At 40.0% G+C, this 25612-nt stretch overlaps 1 protein-coding gene across 1 annotated transcript in view; it reads left to right on the top strand.

Annotated features, from left to right (window-relative positions):
* The window catches only part of tacr1a (tachykinin receptor 1a), a 42738-nt gene extending 17625 nt beyond the window's left edge, over positions 1–25113 (top strand). Inside the window, exons 3-5 of the mRNA XM_044361769.1 lie at positions 9604–9754; positions 13066–13262; positions 17153–25113. Of these exons, the coding sequence (XP_044217704.1) occupies positions 9604–9754; positions 13066–13262; positions 17153–17498 (694 nt within the window). The 3' untranslated portion in view covers positions 17499–25113. The remainder of the gene's footprint in view (positions 1–9603; positions 9755–13065; positions 13263–17152) is intronic.
* The last annotated feature ends 499 nt before the right edge of the window (positions 25114–25612 follow it).

Here is a 25612-nt window from a genome sequence, read left to right as displayed (position 1 = left end):
TGTAAACGACATATCTGATTAAGGCTGACTCTGGGTCAGGTCCCGTATGTCTTTCTTTCCCCGGCATTGCCCCACCAGCATCGTCGCTGTCTACAACCTGTCTGATGGCCTGTCTGCTGCCTTCGCAGTCAGTGGGAATTAACAAGCAAAGTCTCATAGGAAGGTATTAATAGATGACACTGTTTGTGAATGCACGCTTACATAGTTGTTCTGCCTCACCACACAAAACACCCCTACATAACACACTCTCACCTACACTGACAGCCACACACACTTACACACAGTCAGCAGAAGATCAGAAACCCTCCCGCTGGTGTCTCTGTGCTAGAGCCTGCTGAAACTACACCTTCATTTCCACACTTAACTTGCACACACACTGACAACTAAGACTACTACAGACTTTGAAAATGGCATAATGATAAGCCAGAGCTGACTGAGGGCTTGAGAATCATTATGGCTGTAGAGTTTCTGGCCTCTTTGAAGGCAGCAAAGGAACAAACAGTGAAGACATAACACACCTCGGTAAATGTACATGTGGCCATAACATTTGTCCAAAGTAGCACATATCACATAAATTACAGTCTAATTGTTTGGACCATACAATGCACCATACAGGAGGGATAAAGTATGCGTGTCAGTATGTGCTTGTCAGATAGTCGACCAGTGTCTGAAACCCCCCACCCCCCACACACCTTTATGACGTTAGAACTGGGGGAGCTTTCCAAAACCAACAACCCACTATTCTTGCTCACTTCACACAGTGATTGAACAGAGGTGTGGAGGTGAGTAGTGAGCAGGGTTTGTGTGCACACACTACAAATGCCTTCAAGGAAAATATTGTATGTCCAAAAGTATGTATTGTTATCCCTATATTTAAATGATTATTGCTCCACACCTTTCTCCATAATGGCCGGCCTTAGACCTGGTCGGACATCACATCATACAAACTAGTTCATTTCAAGTATTATGACACCTAAACTCTCCTGTCCTGGATAAACGTGATTTGTTTTCAGGGGTGTAAGAAATATCAGAACAGGACTTAATTGAAAAATTGTTATCTATTCTAACAAATCCTGGTTCCAAGTGCCACACCACAATGGTTCTGGGGATGGCTTTCACCATGAGATGATGGACCCATCATGCATGGTTACAGCTGCACAGTGGGGGAGGTGTTAATGGTTTGGGCAGCATTGCACAAGCTCCATTAATACCTTGATGCCAGAGCCGGCCTTAACACAAAAGCACACCAGCTTCTTCCATTCATGGCCATTATGTACCCTCAAGGGATTGGGTGCTTTTAATGCTTTTTGGTGATAGTGCAAGAGTCGTCGGTTAGGGGAACATTCAGGTAGATGAGCTGACGACCACAGTCCCTTGATATCCACTTAAACCTGTCGGATGAACTTAAAGGCAGTCTCTGAAGGAAGGAGCATCCACCTATCAAGCTTGTAGTTGTAGTTTTAACACAAGACACCACAGGTACATTGTTGTGTCACTGCCATGACTTGTGGCAGCTGGTTCAATGTGGTCTTCATTGACTGACTTCATTGACTCTCCTAACCCCTAAGCAATGCTCTCCAACCTAACCTCTAACCCTTACTCTAACACAAACCTTGATCCAAGTTCTAATTTTAACCAAACCAATGACCCCATTACAGCAGTGAAAATCAATACAATTAGCTCAGTTTGGAGAGTTCTCCTCATCTTTTTATCCTTGAGAGAATATTTGTTTATTATAAGAAAAGAAATACAAGAACACGTCTTCAACATGGATGTTGAAGAAGGACACACATACACAGAGTGGATACACATATTACAGAAAATCGATACATACAGAGGAAATCACAGACTGAGCACACCTTGTCCTTTGTGGTCCCTTAACACTAAATTGGGCTTCGCACAACATGAGCCTGTTATTAGTGCCAGTAAGGCAGTGTGGAGCAAGGCATCCTGTTACCACCAGTATTCTTTTGCCTCTGCTGGCAGGCAAAGTCAAAAGAACAGCTGCCTTTCCTCCCAGTGCACACATTCATTAATTATGTATACTGATACAAACACTCATATGTTTAAATAAGCAGGCGCATGCACAGTTTAATTCTGCATATCACATGCATTTACTTCAATAAGGTGCACTTTATCTCTCATAGACTGTACTGTTGAATAGATGTTGATATAATATTGAACCGAGCGTTTATTGTCATTCATTCAATATTTGCTTGGCATGTTTGCATTGGCGTCCATGTTCACACTTGCACATTCACACACACACTCCAACAGCCAAGAAATAAAGACATGTGAAGCATGTTTGTCTGCTGGGGAAGACAAGAGGCAGCAGCACCAGAAATTAAAACAATATAAGTTACCGTGTATAATTTGTCAGTGCGTCCGTGAGTGAGGTTTTATTGATTCAGTTTGTATGACAGCAAGGCGACATAGTGCAGCTTCTATCCCCTAAAGCGTAATCCATCAGTGGGAGTAAGGGTCTGCCGGGGCCCTCTGGGGACACAGGCTCTGTCAGGGAGTTATTACAGGGTTCAGCCAGTCTTGGTTGACTGTAAATGAGGAAAAATGCATGCACAGAACTTGTGCTCTCCTGATGTGTAGTAGGACCAGTGCGATCCTGGGCCAGGGGTCACCCCCATCAATTTACTTCACTGCAACAATGCTGCTGTTCCCCTTTTACTTTAGAGTGTGTTTGGGTCTTCAGAGTTCAGCATTTAAAATGTTTTATAACACGGAACCTCATTTGTTCATTTAACTGTAGTCATTAATTCAGAAGTTCAGTTTACGCCAAGTACTTCCAAGCCAAGTTATAATTAAAAGTCCTTCTGTTTATGGTCAGGTTCACAGTATTTGCAGCCTTAAAGAGGTTTTCTTGTAAGTGTCTTTGCTGGCACGTTACTGTTGCCAAATGTCAATCAGTGAAACAGCATGAAACCAGTGACAAGAATGTGTATCAAGCACGTGCACCCTAATGTGCACACATGTGATCCAAACAAAATGAGTGTCCACTCCCAAAAACATTGCTCCATTAGACTACTAGTGGTCAAAAACTCCACAGGTACCAGTTTAAGTTTTATTAAGATGTAGTAAGGATAACTTTATAAAAATGTGACATATGATTTGGACTGTTTATGGATGAAGTTTGGTTTGCTGGAGATCTTTTCACAGATCTATTATAATGTGGATAAGCAACAATGTATTGTATATTTTTTACGTTCACCCTCAAACTGGTTTTGCAGTCACCTAATCTGATCTGAACATGTGACATTCACTACATTATTACATGTTGAAGTAACCTTCAGCTGTACCAAGATTAGGTAAGTCAAGTGCTCAGACTTGAGTCTTTTGTGCAGCATTATTCTGTTTAGTTTTATTAAAACATTTTCTCATTTACTTCAGGAGAGTGCATATAAATTACAGTCTAGACAAGTTTAATAACCTTTGTTTCAGGTCATTGCTGATATCTAAACAAAAATAACTGAACTGAAATAGCATTGGTTTCCTTCTATTATTTGTTTCCTGCAGTTGAAATGCACATGTAGAAACCTCTAACACCAGATGAAAAACACAAAAACTGGAAATATAATAACTGAAATAACAAACCACATTAAGAAGCAGCTTTGAGGTCCTGAGTTTTAAATCCTGACCTACATCTGTTTCAGCTGTCAGAGGTTCACACCATTAACCAGATGATCCCTTGTGCTCTGAATGCAGGACATATTTTCCAAACTATGAAGTGATTCTCCAAATACCATTGCACTGTCAGCAGTGCTGAACTTTATAAAGGCAAAGAGGAATAAACAGAACTGTACAACAGAACCACCATTTCAATCCTCAGAACATCAATGGTTTAGCTACCAGTCCATGCTGGGAACATTTGTTGCATGTCGTTCTCTCACCTCTAATTTCCTTTTATCTCTCCTCTGCCAACAAGCAAATAGATACATAAAATACCCTAAAAAATTATTTTAAAAGAAAAAGGGCGTTCCAAGACTAAGAAAATAGTTTGAATAAAACTGAACCGGAGAAAATAAATACAAGAGTAAAATTATTTAAAATGTTTGCTTTTTATCAACTGATTGGGGGTAAAGAAAAAACCTCTAGTATGCTATTCTAGCAGTATTATTTATTGATGTAATCAGTTTGGTCCCTTTTGGTAATCTCTCATCAATAACACATTTTAGCTGCTGGATTAATTTTGTTGTGACACCAAAATCCAAGCAAAGGCTCTTTTTATCTTTGATGGCGCAACTAGTACCAACCATCATACCACCTACAAAGCCACTTTAATCATGTAAATCAGCAGCATCAGTAAATGAATACATCATCTCTGCTTGATTTACTCCTCTACCTCATGATTCACAGTCTGGAGGAGTACAAAGGAAGGAGCACTTCAGAAAGAATACATATGCCATTCAGACGGACACTTTTATCCAAAATGACAGCTGGTGTCCTGAGTGTATGAGTGTGTCATTTTCAGCATTTTTGTTTGTCTTTAGATTCAGAGATGCAGTCTGCAGAGATTTGTGGCTGTTCAGCAGTGTTGGAACATAGTTGGTTTGTCAAAGTGCTGACCCTGACAACATCTTTATACAGCCTGTAAGATGCAACCTGATCCTGGCAAGTCACACTAACAAACCTGACGTTTTCAGGACCAGAAAGTAGGTTTGCTTATGACAGCAGCTTTGAAGAAACAAAAGCCTGATAGCTGAGAAATGACACACACTCACACACACACGCTTTAGAAAAAGCCAAGAAAGGAAATATGAGGCTTGTTGAACTCTTCTTTTTTCACACCCAGTTTGGAAAGTAACTTTCTTTTAGCTTTTAATAAGACAGAGATATATATATATATATATCCATATCTCCTCCTCCTTGACGCTGGTGTTTGAGATGAAAAAGACATTTATCTCAGGCAATGGTAATGAATTACAAATGTTGACTACCTGTTTTTCTTTAAAGTGACATGCTTCCACTCTATCCTCTCTTTTTTCAAGTGTATTAGTAAGCTGTTATAACCAATTTCACACCTCTCTGACTATAAATCCAATGAAGGATTGCACAGAGAGAGCAAAAGAAAAATTAATCTGGTAACTTCTACTTTCATCCCAAAATTTTATTCAGCAAATAACAGTTGTGATATACAGTATATTTCCCATCCTGTTTAATCTAATTTAACTCTTGAGAAACACACTTAAACACATCCACGCAAACACACATGTAGACACATAGGGATTTACCTAAGAGGTTTCCTCTAAGCTCATTGCTCCTATGGGCACTTGTATGCATACAAATCACATTTCTACTCATAAGTGGATTGCGGCAGCTTCCGTTTTCTCTGAATTGATTTTCCTCAGGCTTATGGTAAATGCTCTCTGTGGCTTGTGTGACCTGCTCCTGCTTGTGTTTGCTTTAGTTAAATAGGGTTTCATTACACCGGTGTGGCAAAAACGGTTGACTTCTCAGTTTAATTAAAGCTGAGATTAGATTTAACTGCATTCCTCCTCTGCACTCGTGTGAAAGGAGGGTGTGAAAAAGCACAGGTGTCACAAATAACATTAATAATGTTCCATTCAGTGGTGCCAGAGAACCCACGACCATAGCGCCGTCCCAATTACATTCAAATGTTAAGCACATTTTGAGTATGTGGTGGAATAGTGGCACAACTAAGTATACTTGAAAAAGTCAGTATGCATACTAAAGATGCTTGATAAGGAAATGGAGGAGCTGTGGACAGCGGTGAGACAGCAAGAAAGAAAGCTGTTGGAAATGAAACACAACAACATTAGAACAGCTTTTTCTTTGTGAAGTTTAATGGCGGAGGCATATCCGAGTGGCAGCTGCTGTTCATTAATGCATCATCTGTTGTTCGTACAAATTATTAGATTCATTTTTCTTATGTTAACTGCAAAAACAGAACAGTATGGCAATTTTACTGTAGTACATACTGTATACAATTAGTGTGTAGTATCAGTTAATGCAGTCATCATTAAGTCAAAATGTTCACAATGAAAAAGATTTACTAAGGTAATGGCAACATGCTGCATCAGATTTACTGTGTTTTGTTTTTATTGGGATCAAATCTTTACGCACTTTAGACAAATTTATCTACAAACTGGAGGAATCTCACTTTCCTGCACCGTCATGGTTCACCTACACAGGTGTTTTCACTGACCTGGTTCGAACTTTTCTCATCAGTGTATGAATGTGTATGAACTGTGACATTTCCCTCACTCTCCACTGATTAGATTTTGCTCCAACTTCAATAATTTGAGAAACAGGGTTGGATTCATCTGGTTCCAGTCACAAACTGACTCCACCAAAAGTTCAATCTGATTGAACTTTGAAATGCAAAATCTCCAGTGTTCAGCCGGTTTGAGTTTGCGGAGGAAGTGACCTCTCATTCAGGAAATATTGCTTGTTCTTACATAAGAAGCTGTATAATTTGTGGAATGCTGTTCATGTGCTTTGTGCGACACCATACAAGTTATTTTTGCCCGGCACAAACCGGCATTGTGATGGACAAGTTTATTACTGTATTACACAGACTTTTGGGACATCATATGATCCCAAACATGGCTGTACCCAACCGGTCTGATCAACCAGAGTAAAAGACTTTTCTCACAGAAAAAGCACAGGTGGATCTTAACACAGTGGAAAATAACTTTAATGATGGTTCTGTTCCATTTAGGTGTCCCAGTAAGTTACTGTACAAGGCACAATACAAGAGCCATGAAACCTGCACATGTAAATGAAATGGAGCCGAGATTCATGTTATTAATTGTATGTTAAAATGTCTGCTGTGAAAAAGATCTATTGAAAACACCTGCGTGGGCCTTTCAGACCATCCACCATCTAACATACTCAAACAGTTTTGCAGTCATGCTTTTTTATGACTCAGGATACTTTGCAGTATGGACTAAAACCTTGTTTGCAAATTCTCAGGGTCAAGTCTGTAAACCAACAGTCAACATGACATATTTAAGGTTAATGTCCAATTTGAGCTAAAACGTCTGTGTAACACACAGCTTTAAGTTTAATGAATGCAGGCTGAGGGGTTCTATAGACAACTTCCCTAAAAGCTGAAAAACAAACAAACAGACAAAAGCTTCTTAAAACACGATCTAATAAGCTCTTGAGAGCATTTTCAATTGACTTAATTGATTTCCTGTATTTTACATCCACTTAATGTTGAGGCAGCCCAGCTGTAATTATTGGATTTGGATGAAAGAGTTCAGAAGAAAGGACTGAGTCAACTACAAACATACTTACAAAGACAATAGAGTGACAACACTCCCCCGCAGAGAGGGCTTAAGAGGCATATTTATTGTCTCATTTCTCTTAAAATTTACATCCATGGCTTTACTTTGTGGAACCTTGTTTATTGCAGCCAATATATCTGAATATAGCAGGACTTCATCAGGGATTGTTTTTTAAAACTGTAGTGCTCAGTGAGGCCTATAGGGCAAACTGGTGTCTGTCTATATCTCACAAGTTTTAACTGATCCCTTCAGGCTGAAGGGATCTCATACCTTCAAAGCTCCGATATCTCCTTTGATCTCTCTGTGTATCTCTATGTGTGTGCGTGTATGTCTCAGTTTGTGGTCATTTTTTTTTTCTGATGAAAGCCCCTGTGCTCCGGGGGATTCAGTGGTATTAACATAATTGTAGTTAATTGCCAAGGAAATGGCCTGTGAGGCTCATCTGCAGGGTTTGCAGAGGGGAAAACAGATTGTCCCTCTGTGGATGCTGGAGTCATATGGTCTTTCCTCTCTGAACACGGTTAAACACAATATACACACACACACACACACACACACTACACAACTCAGAGTGATATAATATACATTTTCCACCTTTTAATGGACATTAAGGCATGCACACACAGATATACACAAATGAACTGACATAAAGATAAAGAGTTCGGTCTAGACCTGCTCTATGTGAAAAGTGCCCTGAGATGACTTTTGTTGTGATTTGGCGCTATATAAATAAAAATTGATTGATATTAACAGGCACACAGGGAGTCACAGGATCAAACACTGTGTCTGTGATAAATCACCACATCATTAGCTAAATACTGAAACTGTCATATTTAATCATTTCATAAAGGGTTTAAATTCATTGGACAGTTATTGGAACAGAGGTCTAAATGCTGCCCTTAAACTGTGTTACAAAGCTAAAGCATTTCTGAGTCCTCCGGCAAACACACTAATGATGATTGATTCAGCCTTCGACTCCAATGACTAACTTTGTTTCTTACTACTTGCTGTGTCAGTGCTTCAGGGTTAGATGGGGAGTTGGCTGGCTGGAAAATGGATTCAGAGACCTTCTATTAACTAGGAAATGCCCACAGCCAATGAAATACCTTTAAAACAAATATTAGACTGTGAAATGTGCACTGCACAGAGGGCAATCCTTTATATTTGTTATTCACCACATCACTATACCCTGACTTAAAGCTGCTACACTTTGTACCATCTATTGGCTCAGCGTTTTGATGTACACTCTGACTGCTCTTATTGGAGTTGTTTCCACAAGCAGCAAGCAGCAGTTTTAAACCGATGAACCCACTCTATGCTACCTGCGTCAAACAGCAGGCACTTAGCAATTTAGCAACTAGCTGGTGAACATAGTGGAGACAGACGTTTCCCTCAGGAGTTGTTATATATCAAATGAGAGTTAAAAGAAGACTAAATGGTGGGATTTCATTCATAATCTGGCCAGAAACACATTCCAAACACATGCTAATGTTGATCCATGTTTGCTGGAAATGCAAGTAGGCAACCATTTGCTAGTACTTTAGCCAACCTGAGGTGATTACAGCTTTTTGTGATGCACCTGAACATGAAAAAAACAATTAATGAAAGTTTAAATATTAGCTGTCAGCACAAATGTTTTACCTCATTGTCTCCTTCTGTTGGTATGTTATACAAAGCACTGAACTGCTCTTCCATCATCAGACTCTTTATGCTATTATTGTTTTGATACCTGCCAAGGCTCTTGGTGGCTGGCAAATTCAGAATCCATTTTATTGATCTGAAGAGCATTTGAGAGCTTATGATCATAGCTTACCTCATAAAGCCTTGAACAAATACACAGAAAAGCTTCAATATGTGATTCAGACTGAAGAATTATGACAAATTTACTCAGATGATGTCAAATTGTACACCAGAAATCACGTTATTTTGCATACTTACCATTTTTGTCCATATGCTCAGAATCAGAGACCTTTTTCACAGCAGACACTCTGGCTTGTCAAAGCAGGAAAAGCACAGGTGTAACTAATAGCATTAACAACGGCTCTGTTATGTTTACAGGTCCCAGTAAGTCATGGGACTGGAGCACCTCAATGACACGCAGCCATTATGCATGTTAGTTACACCTGTGCTTTTATTGCTATGACATTTCAAAGTTCTGTCTCCTTACAGTTGATTTTTTGTTTTTTGTTTTCTTTTAATATAATTTACTAGAAATGATGGTGGCTCATGATATTTATGAATCAGGTATAGGGGTCAAAACAATGCATTGTGCTGTATTTTATTCATTTATTGAGATTGATACATCATAAATAATATGAGTTTGGCTGTGTTTTTATAGGTACTATGTGTGTGTGGCCATCCTGATCTACTTTCTTCCCCTGCTGGTGATGGGTTGTGCTTATCTGGTGGTGGGACTGACCCTCTGGGCCAGTGAGATCCCCGGAGACTCCTCTGACCGCTACAAGGAACAGCTGACCGCCAAACGCAAGGTAACCCGCGTTTTAGATAGCTGGCCACAGCTTTGCTAATGTAATCAGATTACTCTAACCTTATCACACGCACTCCTGCGCAGGCCAATCCTGAATAGGATGTGGCTGATGATAAAATAATCATCACAGCACCATGAAGCTGAGTCCCTGCCCTCTCCTTTCATCCTCTCTTCCTTGGTGGTTTTCCAGCCCAACTCTACCTCTATCTTCCTTTTTGGCATCAGTTCTCCTTCCTTATATCCTCCATCTGTTTCTTTTGTTTTCCATTGCCCATGCTTGTCAGGTGTGTTCACTGTGTCAGTGTTGCAGTTCCTTAGAGAATACTCTCCTAATGAAGACACTTGCAGAGAGTCGCCTCTCTGACCCTAAAACATATATGATGCTTTACACTGCCATATTTACAAAGGTGTCTCTGCACTGATCAGTCCCTACAGGTCAGTGTGATAGACTGTGGTAACATTGGCTCCACTGACTGTATTTTATTCTGTTTGACTTTAGTTTTCTATATTTTTGAATGTTCTTTCACTTTATATCTTGTATTTATTAATTTCTTAATTACTCTGCTTTTAGGCACGCTAGTGGCATGGCTATATTAATGGCAATGTAGGTCAGTCAGTCAGTCAGTCGACCACTTTGGTCCAGACTGAAATATCTCAACATTAGCATGGTAAACACAAGCCCCCAGGAAGAGTGCTGGGCCATGAAACCAGTTTCACATAGTGGACAAACCGTGTAATTACAACTTCCAGCACACGATCATTGGAAAAGGAACAGCTGTAGAACAGTAAATACATATTTTGGAGCCCCATAATCCCTGAAAAATGACTTGTTTTATTATCAGGATTTGATCCATTTGGTCCAATAACATTTGAAAAGTCTAGAAGAGCCATACGATTAAATTAGTTTAGTTCAGTTCAGTTTCAGTTTTAGTTTTATTAATTATATGTAGGTTAACACAGGGTCAATGGGAAATGTGTTGGATGAGAAAACAGGTCAGCTCAGCAATAAGAGCACTAGTCATAAAATATAAGATTTAAAAAGATGGGATGAGATATAGATAAAATATAACACTATATACATATATGAAAATGAGGATTTATGTATAAAAGTAAAGATGACAAGTATATACAACAGTTTTGCACATCGGGTATTTACCAGTCCTGGTTCATGATGGTGCACTTTTTATGTAAGCAGTGCAGTGCAGTAAACAGCAGACAGTGCAGACAAGCAGGTAAGCTAAAATGCAATGTGGAATATTTAGATATATGAGTTGAGAAGCATGATGGCCCGCTGGAAGAACTGTCCTTAAGTCTGGTGGTATGTGCGGCCATGCTCCTGTATTGTCTGCTAGACGGTAACAAGGATAACAGTCTGTGTGCTTGGCAGCACAGTTGTAAGTGAGCAGGGATTACAGGAGGGGCTGAGCTCCCAGCCAGTGGTACACCCATGTTGAGGATCAGCAGAGTAGGTGTGGCAACTGATTCTCACCACCTGGGGCCTACCCATCAGGAAACATCCAGCTGCAGATGGAGGTCTCCAGTCCAAGATCAACAAGCTTAGAGGCGAGTTATGAGGGAATGATGGTGTTGAATGCTGAGCTGTAATCAATTAAGAGCATTCTCACGTATATATTCCCTTGTGTCCAGGTGGATAAGTGCAGTGTGTGTCCCCAAGGTGATGACATCATCCATGGCTCTGTTCGGTCTGTATGCAAACTGCAGAGGGTCCAAGGTGTCAGAAAGGGAGGAGCGGATGTGGATTTTGACTCATTGCAGGCGCTATGTTGTCCACATCAAACCTAGCCTAAAATATGTTTAGCTCGATTGGGCTAAAGTCCGTGATGCAGCATAATCCACTCCACATGTGTCTGGGATCAAAGCTGTAGTAGTTGGACTCCGCTTTGTCCCTGTGGGCCCTCTTGGCATCCCTGATGGACTTCTGGAGGTCATAACGGGCTGCTTTGTAGGTATCAGGGTCCCCTGAGTTGAAGGCTGAGTTTAGCACAGATCTCCCGGCTGACCCAGGGTTTCAGGTTGGGGTCGGTGCAGACAGTGGCCTTTGGAACATCGTCCACAACTTGACAGAGTCTGAGACTGATGCTGCCATTGGCTGCGTCCTCAAACATCTGCCAGTCAGTTGTCTCAAAGCAGTCCTGTAGACTCCCTCAGCCTCTTTCAGGACTGCTTTGTTTATCTCCATTCAAGTGAGTGGCTTGGCCAGTGAAAGTCTCTAGTGTGCATGCCCTATGGGTCTAAAAATGTGGAAGCGTGAGCAACATCTGAGTAATTTCTTTACAGCCAGAAGCCGATATTTTGCCTTCATGCGCCAATGAGCAATTTTCATAGGCATGAACAGGGTGCCATCTTTAAGTCCAGTATCCAGATCTTCTTAATATATCTGTGGGTAACCATTATATCTGCTACACATGTTAAGCATGCTAATGTTAGCAGTCAATCAAAGCATTGCTGTGCCTCAGAGCCACTAGCATGTCTGTACACTCTACTTTAAATTCCTCATTAACAGCCTATTTCAATAATTTTTTCTAAAATGCTTTCACATAAAGATGAATACAAATACATGTAATGTTCTATAGAAACTAATGAGCATACAACTATGATGGAGCCTTATACAGTACATGGGAGAAGGGACACATACAGTATTAATCTCTTAAGAATTTTATATGAACTGCAAAATCACACAAAGAGCCAGGTCATAATTGTTTTCTTTTCTTTATTTATTGATTGCACAGATGTCTTCATCATGTTACCTGTTCAGGACATCAGTCCAGCCTCTACTCTAATGAGGCAGCCTGACAGATCTGTTACATCTGTCCATGTACATTATTTTCAAATCATGCTCGTAGATGCTGCCTGTTATTGACACTGCTAATGATGTGTCTATGTGCATCAGATTTCTATTCTGATAGACAGAAAGTTCAAAGCAGCTGAGCTTTTTCACGGATGGACAGATTTGTTGCCACTTGTTTAGCCAACAGAGAGGCTTGTTAAAGGAAAGAGAAGGTGAATGATGAGTCCTCAGAGGAGACTACCAATGCAGTGCAGCATGTCTCATCATCAAAACATTACAAAAACAAGAGGGAAATTGACAATACCTGCTCTAACAATGTTGTGAATGTTGGGGTTTTTTTCTGGATCTATCATTTATGTTGCAAGCATTCTGTTATACTTAACAGGTTTTTAGCTTTGAATCTGAAAAGTACATGGACCTTGGTGAAATCCACAACGTATGAAAGTAGAGAAGCAAAGCGGTAAAAATGAAGACAAAACGGTGCTGTTGTGTGTGTGCGGCAGGTGGTGAAGATGATGATCGTGGTGGTGTGCACGTTTGCCATCTGCTGGCTGCCTTACCATGTCTACTTCCTGCTGCACCAGTTCTTCCCCGAAATGTTTGAGGAAACGTTCATCCAGCAGGTCTACCTGGCCATCATGTGGCTGGCCATGAGCTCCACCATGTACAACCCAATCATCTACTGCTGCCTCAACGACAGGTCAGTCAGCACCGTCACACACACACACAAACACACACACATACACACATTTAGATTTATGCTTTACTCTACTATTGGGAAATTCTCAAATATTTAGCTCCACTGCAGAGAGAACCAGGCCTTGAAAGTGTCTTATATTATTACTAAGACCATTTTAATTTGCTGTTACTGCTGTTTGCTGTTAATGTAAACTCCACATTTCTCCATGTTGTCCTGTTTGAGTTTTTCTTTCTAACAAAAAAAGCACAGTTCTCACCAGTTCATTCATTTTTATGTTTGGTGCCACTGTCAATGAAACTCAACACTTGGTGTTTTCACATTTAAAGAATTATAGCAACTTATAGCAACTCCATCTTTTAATTTGAAGATTTCTAACTTTGAGAACACATAATAATTAACATGCACATGTCTTAAATGCAAAGCAGTGTGAGTTTCAGTGCATCAAAATTAAAACTCTTGTACTTTAGCAGGGTTGTTCCTACAGTGCACCATCTGTCTGACGAATGCTATTGTTGTTCTCTTTGCTAACGGAAAAACAGAAAAAACTCAAGACAGAATATCTAAGAAGTAATGTGTGGATGTGTTTGGAATTCAACGACATAGATGGAAAAAGGTTGGTAATGGTTAGGCTGTTAGCTGACTGTAAAGTGAAACTGCTTTACAGTTACATTAGCTTGAAACTCAAGTGAGGGAGCAGCGGCGCCACGAATGAACGGAGACATATCAATTCAATAACATAGTTTAGAATAAATGAGGCTTCGAGTTGCATTTGAACTGATTCAGACAAATTACAAGTTAGTTTGAATTTGTTTGAACTTCTTTTTTGGAGAAGGTGACAGCCCTTGTACACCATATTATTTTGTCTACACATGATCTTCAGGGTGATGTCTTGAGGTTGTTTCCAGTTTCCTTATATAGAGTCCAGCAAACAGTCATTTCACTTGTAAATCATCATAGATATTAAGTATACAAAATAACATGACAATAATCTTTTACAATAGTTTAAACAGAATATCTAATAAGAAAACAACCATAAATACATAACATGCAGCATTAAAATACAGTATATAACTGTACTAACTATAGTAATCACTGGATGCAAACATTGAATCTCCATTCTTCAATACAAAGCAGCAAACTGCAAACTCTTAACCCAGCTTTTCAAACTACCTTTTAGAAAAACAGTATAAAATCTCCTCCATCTTTTAATACTTATGTATAATCCTAACTGTAACCAAGGCACCACTCTGATGAAGGCAAGATAAAAAAAAACATGTACTGAATAAAGCAACGTGTGTGGAGAAGAGTTGTACAAAGGCTTTTAATATGAAATGTGCAGGAATGAACAAAAGAACAGCAAAGTAGTTCAAGTAATTGAAGTCAATTAGTGAATGACAACAGTATTGTTAACTACAGTTATGCTCATTGTTTGACTACCGGCTGTTATTGTAGAATTTACTGTACTGTTAATTATGTCAGAATGTAATTATTACATTTATAATTTCCTCCTGATTCCACCTTCATGTCCATTCAAAAATCATAAAAAGACAAGTTTCTCATTCTGTGAGACTAAAATACAGCGTCCAATAGATTGTTTGTCTTGTGACAAGATGAAGTAAAGTAAAGGAATAGTCTTCTCTCTTTTTTTAACAAAAGATGACAACTCTTCAGGGGGAAAAATGTTTTTCCTTGTTTAGCAGCAATCATATTCTCACACACTCGGGTACACACATCACAGCGCACTATCACATCATCTGCCGCTCCCTCAGTGATAAGCAGCTGAAAACTACGCCACAGTAGAGAGGCTGCTTATACTCACGTTGATCAAACAACAACAACAAAACAAACTCTCCACACCTCTGAGACTGAAGTTAGAATAAACTTTAAAAATGCATCTCTGAATCACACTGTGAACATCAATAGTTCACTCTCAAACTGTGAACTAGCATCCTGCCTGTCAACAAACATGTCAACAAAAATGAATCTAAAGATCATTATTTGGCAAAATAAAGACAGATGGTCAACTCGGCTTTTTGTGTTTAATCAATCATCTCCCGCCGTCTTCCATCACGGCCACCTGTTAATTGTCTTAGTGCTGTCAGAGAAATGAGATTTCACACTTGGGTGTTTTCGCCTTTGATATTCATTAAGTCCTAAAAATGAAAATATGTGGGTTGGATGGCAGTGAGCTGAGGTTTAGTCATTATTCTGTACAGGATATCGACTGGCCTTTGTCTCTATCCAGTGATGGCTCTCTCTTCTCATTTTTTATCAATCTGTTCTCATCTTTCTCAGCGATTGACATTTCCCCTTTTCCCTCCTTCTTCTCTGCCTGCCTGAGCTTTGTTTGTGTTTGTGTGTCTGCTAACGTGAGGTGTTTCCATTCAGTTGTCAGCTGCTCGTAATTTCTTCCTCTCAAGCACAATGATTTTTTCTATCTCCTCTGTCTGTGGTTTTCACCATTTCTATGCAACAATTAAAATCTAAATTAACACCTGCAGAACACCATGTGCTGGTAAAATTAGTCTTTCAGTAAAGGTCATCAGTAATTGTCACATGCGACATTTGGTGTTAATTAACATTAGAATGCTTCAGTAACACACAGTTTGTGCTCTTTGGTTGTTTTTCATGTCTCTATCAGTCACTGTACATTTAACAGTTAACATACAGAGACTGTATCAGTCAGGCTTCTGTCCATCTGTCTGTCAGCTGAATATGTACATGTTTAAAATGATGAAACTTTGTCAGTCTGCTGTTTGGTGCTGGACATATATAGTGTGTATATAATAATCAGAGTTTTTTCAATTAAAACAGCTGAAAGATGCTAAAACATTCTGCAGAGCTGAAGGGAACTGTAGAGTTGAGTGATAATTCTCTTTGGGTTTCTCACTAAAAGTGACCCTTTTCACATTACACCCTTTAAAAAATAATAAAAATATGCTTTCAAGCAAAACTGTGCAACATTGGAAAGACAAAATAGTAGATTCTTCCTCTTATAAATGAAGAGCTGAATTCATAAGCTATAAAACAAACATTACAGCTTTACTTGATCTGATATGACCAGTAGCTTATGGTAGCTAATGTTGGCTAATTTCAGAAAACTTACAATAAATACTGATATGTTTTAACACTGACTTTTGATTACTGACACAGTAATCAAGGTAACCACTGGATCTGGTTTGTGGATCTGGTTTGTGTGGTTCAGCCTTCAGGTGTCCAGTTCAAACCAAAGATTCATAACGAGACAAGTTGAAACTCGTAGCTACTTGCAGCTACTTGCAATGCACCGGTCTGCAAAACCTGCCAGTTTACACCAATGCGACTAGACAAGGTGGTGTATCGTCTCCATAGCAACAACTCTCTCTACTTCCATTCTAACTGATGGCTTTTCAGGCTTTTTTTGGATATTATTTGTAGCATATTAAAATATGAATTAGTGATGGTGAGTTACTTGCTGCAGTTGCATTTCTAGCATAGATGAAACGAGGCTCTCTTCTCCTTCGTCCAAAACTCTGCTATTTTGATCAGCTGACAATTGCTGACTTGACCAGCTGAATTCACTACAAGCTAATGAAACTGGCTGTTGAAACAGGTACCATGTGTTCTAAAACCAGCCGCTGGAGACTTGACAAGCTGAGTTGCAGGTGACACCATCAGCCAGCTTTTCCTTGCAATGTTCTAAAACGGTTTCGTCTCACTATGAATCTTTGGTCTGAAGTGGGCTTAAAGGTAGTTAATCAATATGTAATGGAAGCCCTCACACATGTAAGCTGTTGCAGATTACTGTCATGGCAGGTATTCTTTCAGCACTAGCAGGTGAATCCAGGCTGAACCAGCTAAATATGCATAAACCAAACTAAATCAAATGAATGTGTACTTTTCCAACACAGGTTTCGTGCTGGTTTTAAACAAGCCTTCCGCTGCTGCCCCTGTGTCCCTCAAGGCTCTTACGAAGGCCTGGAACTCAAGTCCACCCGCTACCTTCAGACTCAGACCAGCGTTTACAAGGCTAGCCGGATGGAGACCACCGTGTCCACTGTTCTCCAGGGTGGGGACGACATGGAGCAGCCCAAGGTAAAGGTGACAGCTGGTCCAGGGCCTGGTGGGGCTGATGTTAGAGCCAGACCACATAGCTCCTCCCTGGACCTCACCTCGAATGGGTCATCATCCCGGAGCGTCTCCAAAACAGTTTCAGAGACGTCCAGTTTCTACTCCAGTAACAACCTGCAGGAATAGACCTCAAACACAGGCGGCATTATGTCGGACAGAGTGTGAGTTGACTGTTCTTTTCCCTGCATGTGTTCATGCAGATGAGCAGAGTGAATGTGTCAGTTTGTCTGACTGTGAATGTGTTTTTGATGAGTACACTGCCAGCGTTTCCACTGGAACATCTTGTTAGGTAATTTGCAAGTGAGACTAAGTTCCTGTTCACTGAGTGCTATCCTCACCCACAGCGCCCCTTGTATAAAGTACTCGTACTTCTTACAGTTAATGATCAGCGGCAAAAAGTGATGAACACTTCGACGACGTGAGCACATTCCAGTTCAAAAGCTAAACTGAAGCAGACGCTAGCGCTTTGAATCTTCACAGCTTCTGCTTGTCATATCAGCCTTCTCTCAGCGCAGAGCGAAGGTTCACACATCCTCAATCACACAAGCTGTGTGACTTCACACAGTCTATTTTGGCATCGAGCTTTAACATGAGACCAGCATGCTGTGAACACAGTGGCTCCTCATCTTAACAGGGATGTTCTCTGCAAAGAGAGAGCTCGGAGACCTCAGGTTTCCCGAAAATGATCAACACCTGGAGTGGAGAGGAACTCTCTCCCCAAAAGATACACTTTGAAAACAGAGGCAGATGTGTGGTTTCAGTTGAAAGGCTCTCCCAGAAGAGGTGGTGGAGGGAAGAAAAACAACAAAGCATAAACTCTGAACTTTGCATGCGTGTGCATCGTATATCAGCTGATCAGAATGCCAACTCCATCACCGAGCAGGACAAGTGCCCGTGTCTGGATGAAGGAGTGCTCCCAGGATCCCCTGCAGGCACTGCTGAAAAGTTCTGGCTGTCACCTGAACAGCTTTCAGCTGATTAAACATTGATTTTAACAGCTGGGAGCATCATCTCAACATCACAGAGATGCTTTAAATGCTACAGAGGCAACAGCGAACCTCAAGTTGTACTAAAACCTGAGTTCCAGGTTAAATCCTCCATGACACCACTGAATCCAGACGCTGGTGTGTAGCTCTCAGATCAATCTGTGAAAGTAAGCAGACAAAATGTTCCAGTTTCCTCCTTTATCAAACACATGAAACTGGGTGGTGGCACCACTTTCAAACTGTGAAACATTGATGAAACTCTCAGCTGCTCTACCTTTCCACCTGGCAGTAACATGCACTCTGTGTCTTAATGCCATTTGGCTGGATTACCTTTACACCTGACGTTAACGTGTCTTCGGTACATACTTATATAGTTTCTTGGCTGTTTAATCTGTGTGCATTTTCTTGGATTTTTTATGGTTGTTAATGTGGCTAAAGTCACCTCTGACCACGTCTTAATAAGGTAAGCTTCTTTCATATATCTGTATTTTACATGCTGTTTCTCCATCTAAATGCAATCCAGTCATTAGATGCATGTTAATATCAGGTTTAAAGGGCTTTGTAGAGGTTTCAGTGTGGAATGTGCACAGGCAGCCTGCTAGCTGTAGCTCTCTCATATACAGTGATGTGCCTTGCTGCTTAGCATAATGTCTGTAAAAGGGCAAAAGGAGCAGAGAAGCAGCTCACTCTGCTGGGGTCCAGGAAAAGGATTGTTAGATAACAGAGGCTACGGAAGCCCACTGGGACAAACTGTCTTAACCTCCTGCAGTGGTAAACACACACACACACACACACACACACACACAAACATACAGAGGAACATACAAACAAACTGCACTACAGTGGCAAATCTTATTACTTTCAACAGATTTGACCCAATAATCAAACTTATTGCAAGATATTTAATTGCCAGAGGTGAATTTCATTTGTAACCATTTGTTAAAAGAAGTTAATTAATGCAAGCCAGAATATTTGTGGTTTTAAACTAAATCTGCAATATTGACACATTTGCTATGTGCACAGAACAAACACACAGACTAAGCCACAGACATCCACCAAATAATGAAACTGTAATTTATCAGACACTGACACACACAGAAGGGGAACAAAACCCATTTCAATAAGTCTAAGTGAAGTATCTAAGCATAAAATTCATATTTTTCTTGAAACAGGGGAAACAAGTTTTGCCAAGTGGACTTGTTTTGCATTGAAAATCAATTATGTTTTGTGGAAAAAATATTATTTTTAGACCCAGTACTCGATTAAATCATGTTCCAAGATGGATACACAACACATGCACACACTTACAGAGAGAGAGCACCTGCTAATACCCGTCATTCAACAGTCACACACAGAGAAACACTCTCCACAGTCCCCCCCGCTCACTCCTGCTCTATTCTCAGCACACAAAATCTGTTGTTATAAATTCCACCGTCAGCTGATGTAAAACTGAAGAGTCGATGTGAAGCAACATGACTTAACTGGCATCACAAAGACAATCAGTTTTATATCTCTGTATTCAGATTACAAAACCTTGTCTTGGTGACATGGAAACATATCAACAACTAATGCTGAAGTAACAACAGAGGCAGGATATGTTGCAGGGACAACAGGAGGTCACATTCAGTACAAGGAGAAAATCGAAGACATACAACAGACTTTAGACCGTATTAAAAACCTTCACAGAGGCTACAATACAAACGTTATGCATCCTGCAGAGCTTTTGGGAGATTAATGTCTTGGCTGAGTCATCAGTTCACTGATGAGAGCATGAAAATCACAGATCTCTGGCTTTGATGCTGCAGGCTAACACATTAACATACACTGTGTTGAATGATAGTCAATGACTTCCTGTCGGAAGTAAGAAGATTCAGAGAAGAGGAACGTCTACTACAACTATAATACACATTTGGTAAGGTAGTGGTTTATATGATATGTCATACAGATTCATCAGTTTTAAAAATGATATAACATTAACCAAATATATTACTTTAAGTGATGTAGGTTTGTTTTTGGACATCATGAAATCATTCACAGCACAGTGATGTACACAGCTGGAAACACAAGGATTTCCTTTGGAATACAGAGAAAAAATGTCATTATGTATAAAATATTTCATTGTCAACATAATGTCAAACAGTTTAGCCTGAGGACATTCAACACGGGTCACCAGTGGCGTTTACGTGATATTAAATGTGTGAACACATGACAGACAGCCAGCAGCAATATACCAAGTTAAAGATAAATACAGTCATACTCTACTTTGAATTTATTGGTAACACTCTGTGATTAATAACATGCAGGGTGATTGTAAGAACAAACAGTTGGGATTGTACCTGCTTTCCATTATTTATACCTTGCTATGACAAGGACTCCATAAATACACTGGTAGACAGCTGACAGGCCTGCAGCACATGACGCATGGACGCAGCAGTTGTATATGTTGAACTGTTAGCAAGACCAACGCAAGACTTATTACCATACAGTGGTGTATCGTTAGTGTCACTATAACTCAACATAGTGTGTGTGCTCAGATGTTGTCTTGTAGTGTATTGTATGCTGCAGTGTTGCCAGTGATTTATTTAGTACAGATGAGTTGTAAAGTTTTAAACAGCAGTGACACAATATCTCCATTTTCTAGTGATGTTTTCCTTTCTTTTGATTTATGTAGCTGATGATTTTATTTAGCAGATGTATCATTATATTTCAACCACAGAGGCCCAAACACAGAGAACGTCATTGCGGTTGATGTTATTAAAACATTGTTATCTGATTGCATTATGAGTGCGACCTGCCCCCTCGGTGCCTCCTGCTGTGATAGGATGAGTTGAATAGGAAAATGCTGTGTGTAAATTAGCTCATAAGTATACTGGAGTGTGGATGAGTTTGTTGTTGTCCTTATGAGGATCAATAACCTCTCAAGGACAGTAAGATGGAGAATGTTTTTTATTCCTCATCTCAACAATTTACATTCAGGTTTATGACCTGCTGAAAGAAATTCATAGAACAGGATTTGAACTATTTTGTGGGACTTTTTTTTTTAATACATTATTTAAACTCTTTGACACTAGATTACTGTTTGAACAACTTTTTGACCCAATCAAAGAACATTAAATTCAGCTCGTACAAACAAATGTACATGGAGTCATAACATGTACACCGCATTATAATATCAAAACAATTGTGAATCTCTCCAGTTGTATGGATGCAGTGTAACCTCAGAGCTCTTGGTGGAGCAGCTGTAGGTAACGCAGAAGCATAAATCCAGTTTAAGTGTAAAGCAAGAGTTTCCTTTTAACCTGTAAGCAGAGGATGACTCAACCAGGCAAATATAGTTTAACCAACCCTGTCAAAGTGAAATGAATCTTGATCTGATTTTAGTCAGAGCAAGGTTAAAAATTCATATTAAATTTGAATCCCAAACAAGCCCACCAAATTAAATTTTAGGGGCAAATGGGGCCTAATTTGATACAGCATGTCCATTCATTATAATGTAGCATCAGCTGTCTGAGCCAGTGATGGGAATGTAAAAGTTGAGTGAGTACTGTGAGCGTGCTCTCCAAAAAGGACCAATCTTATCCTCTCATCTTTTTATTTATTTATTTTCTGATTTGACCGCGGTACCCTAATCATAACCAGCAAGCCATGAATAATCCACACCCTGCGTCCTGAATGCGGAGTATGTTCCCTCGTACGCCCATCACTCGGACAGGTCAAGTGGAGCGGCTGAACGAGAGGCTGGGGCTTTAATGAATGTGTAATCAACTTTGTTCAACGAGTGCTCCTTAAATGAGCGTACGGCTGGCTTTCTCTCTCTCTGCCTCTCTAACGCACACACAGCCGTCGCTGATGAGAGCTGTAGCGATGGAGACAAAAGATGCCAGCTTGTTGCTGAGGAGAGGCGCCAGGCAGGCTACACAGCAGGGTGAATAGTCTCATCAGCACCATCTCTTCCTGTGTTTCTATCCATCCTTTGCTCTCCAATCATGCTAATTACAGCAGAGAAGTGGAGAGGGCAACCCGCCGAATACACACACATAATGTGCTATCAGGTCTTATCTTTAAATAGGGTGAAAATCTGAAGATTGCTATATCAGTGACATGGGTACATGCTCAAGTGTGTGTGTGTGTGTGTGAGTGTGAGTGAGAAAGTGGGAACAGATTGGTGCACTTAGCTGCCACTGTGGCCTAAGTTGTTTGTGTTTTGAGTGTGCCAACACAACATAACTAGTCATTAATTGTCCATACATTCAGTGATACATCACCCACAGTGCACTTCATTGACAGAAACATGTTACTTATAAGAATGTGTACACATTTTGAGTTTAGAGTAAATGGCATTAGGTGTATCAGTGTATAAGTGAGACATTCTCTGTAAGGGTCAAGGTGAAGAACAGCCTTTATATTTATAATCGATGTTAAGATGTGCGTCGCTGCAGTCACTCTCAGTATTGTTGCTTTGTGAAACTGCTCTAACTACCTACTCTCCGGTTTTCTTCATCTTGTGCCAACATTTCCAGTGGTATCTTTTGTGAATCTACTTCTGATTGTGACATTTTGAAAAAAAAGAACTAACCTTGAACTATAATGTAGAAATATCTGTATCTGTGTTGTGTTGTAAATGAATAAATCCATGGAAGGATGTCCAGTATCACAGCACACGGGACTGTGGACTCTGTGTCCTTGGAGGAAAAGGCGGTTGGACTGTGGGGAAAGATGCCGACTCTGTGCCACAAAGACACATCTTACAGTACTAGTGCCTGTTATAATACATATACCTCTCCCTCATGCTGTGGGCTGTGTCTGAAAACTCACACTGGCAGACATGGATGGTAACTAAATGTCACTCATTTCACTGTGTTCCTCATACATGTGAAATGTAGTTCTAGCCATATTACATCTTTATTGTCATTTATGTCCTTAGTTCAATAAAAATGTTGAGAGGTTTGAATCTAAAGTCACAGTTGAAGTAAATATTCAGACAGTTCTGGTTTGGCTTCGTTTGGCTCTGTACTCCTGAACAGTGAATGTGAATATTGGTAATATTCTATATTTTTCTTATTGTTAACATATCCCTAATTTTACATTGATGTAGCTAGCTAGCTGGTAAACTGTGTAGGAAAATTCTTAATCCCACCTACTAAACTCTGATTGGTCCATGGAGAGCTGGATACAGTGTGTCACTCAGACTTATTGCCAGTTTGTCACGATGGCCGTTCGTACTACTGCAGCCAAAATATCCCCTCAAGACCAAAAAGCATTTTGCCCATAAACCACCATTATAAAACTGTTGACAGGACACCCAAACTGCAAGCACAGACAACTATTACTCTTTGTTTCATGAATTTTTAATCCAAGAAGGTTTATATTTGCAAAAGTTTCCCAGAGCCTAAAATAGCAGGAGAAGGTTTGATGCACATATGCAGTGGGTCGAACAACACAGAACCAAATCCAGAAGCTAGACAACTTTTTTGGTTTATGCAACAGGCATGCAATTTCAAAAAATGGGTGCCACGTTGGAGTCCTGTATCCTGCTTGAATCACTGTACAGTTTTGATATGTGGGTGGTGGCTCAGACACCTGAAACCAGGCTGAACAAAAAAAAACAACGATGGATTAAGCCTGATAACATGTAATCGTATGAGTAGCCAAAACCTGATATATCTTATTCCTCGTTGTCATAGCACTCCATTGTTGTCCAAAAACTATTAAAAACACAAAACATTCCTTCATTACCATGAACATACACTGTAGTTTATTTTTACTGCTGTAAAAACTCCCTGAATTACTAAATGTGTATTAATACACAGCTGAAAGTAGTCCCCCAACAAATGCACTATTTCCTCCTGTTAGCTGTTGTAGGGAACTTATAAGCCTTTTTTTCTTTTAAAAAATGAAACTATATATTTTGACCAGTGTTTAGTGGGAACCAGTGGGCTTGGTGCTGAGTGCTACAGGCAGGTTAGGGAAGCTTGACAGAGGAACATACTTTTGGTTTTGATGTTTTAATGGGATTTACTGACAATAAGAAAAATGTACACCATCTTTATCCTTTAAAGTGCTGACTGTCAGCTTTAATCCAACGATTACACTCTAAATAACCATGAAGAAATTGTAGCCCCAAGGATATAAGGCTACGGTTCTTACTGTTCCAGGTTTGCTTTTAAAACCCTCAATTACCCTTAAAGCTGCAAGTCAGCACTTTAACCTCATAGTCAGAGTCCAGTGGGCTGGAATATAGAGCCAAAACAATAAAAACATCCTACTTTCTAACTGCACTGTGTTATTGCTGTTATTGCACTGTATCAGTTCACGCTGTGTCTTTTATTGTGACTGAACATATAAACTGTACACGTATTGAGATATAACTCTGAAACATACACTGAGTAGTTACCATTTACAATCAGACACAGCCATGTGTGCTGGTCTGACTTCTGGATCGTATCGGTGTTTTTCTTGTGTCTATCATGCTTTTTTAATCCTCAGAGTCTAAGGTAGAGAAAGCATTTTAAATGGCTCTGCGTCTCCGAAACTTCAATCATGCTTTTGTCATTTGAAAAAAAAACAAAAACCAGTATATCTTGTGTATCTTTTCAATGCGAGTAGTGCTCTAAGGTGACTGTGTTCTCTATATCTGCCTCCATTGTTACTGTACAGTGGGTGTTTTTATCTGTGCTCTTTGCCAAAATCGGGGTGGAAATTTAATGTTTTCTATTAAAGAAAAAGAGTGATTACAGTGTTGATTTATAATTCCACATTGGGTTTGTGTTTTGTGTGTATCTGTGTGAAGGTGTGTGTGTGTGTGTGTGTGCTTTTCTCTATATCAAACAATAGTTGTAACAAAGGGATCACAAGTATCTGGCACAGAAAGTGCTGTGCAGCTTCAGTAATGTTCAGAGAGGGAATAGACAGGAAAACAATTTACTTTGTAGATGTATCTGGCACAGCTCGCTCTCTGTCTTTGTGAATCATGACCTTCAGTACGGGTGCACAGAGATGAGAGCGCGGGGGGGGAGGGAGGAGGAGGCTGAGTACGTCTGTGTGTCTCTGTAGTTCAACAGGCAACAAACAACAGAGGCTCAGTGTGTTGCTAGTGCCATAAAAACTTGTCATATGTTGCACCGGACCTTCAGCCGGAGCACACTGCACGCATAATAAACCACACCTGAGCTGTCCTCACGGCTCGCACCATCTGCTGGTGGTGATGCCAAGTGATTCCCTGTCACTTATGTGACACGTCAGATCACATTTGAT

Source organism: Thunnus albacares, chromosome 2 (genome assembly GCF_914725855.1).
Source record: "Thunnus albacares chromosome 2, fThuAlb1.1, whole genome shotgun sequence".
Classification (NCBI taxonomy): Eukaryota; Metazoa; Chordata; class Actinopteri; order Scombriformes; family Scombridae; genus Thunnus; species Thunnus albacares.
This window is presented reverse-complemented; position numbering and strand designations above follow the sequence as displayed.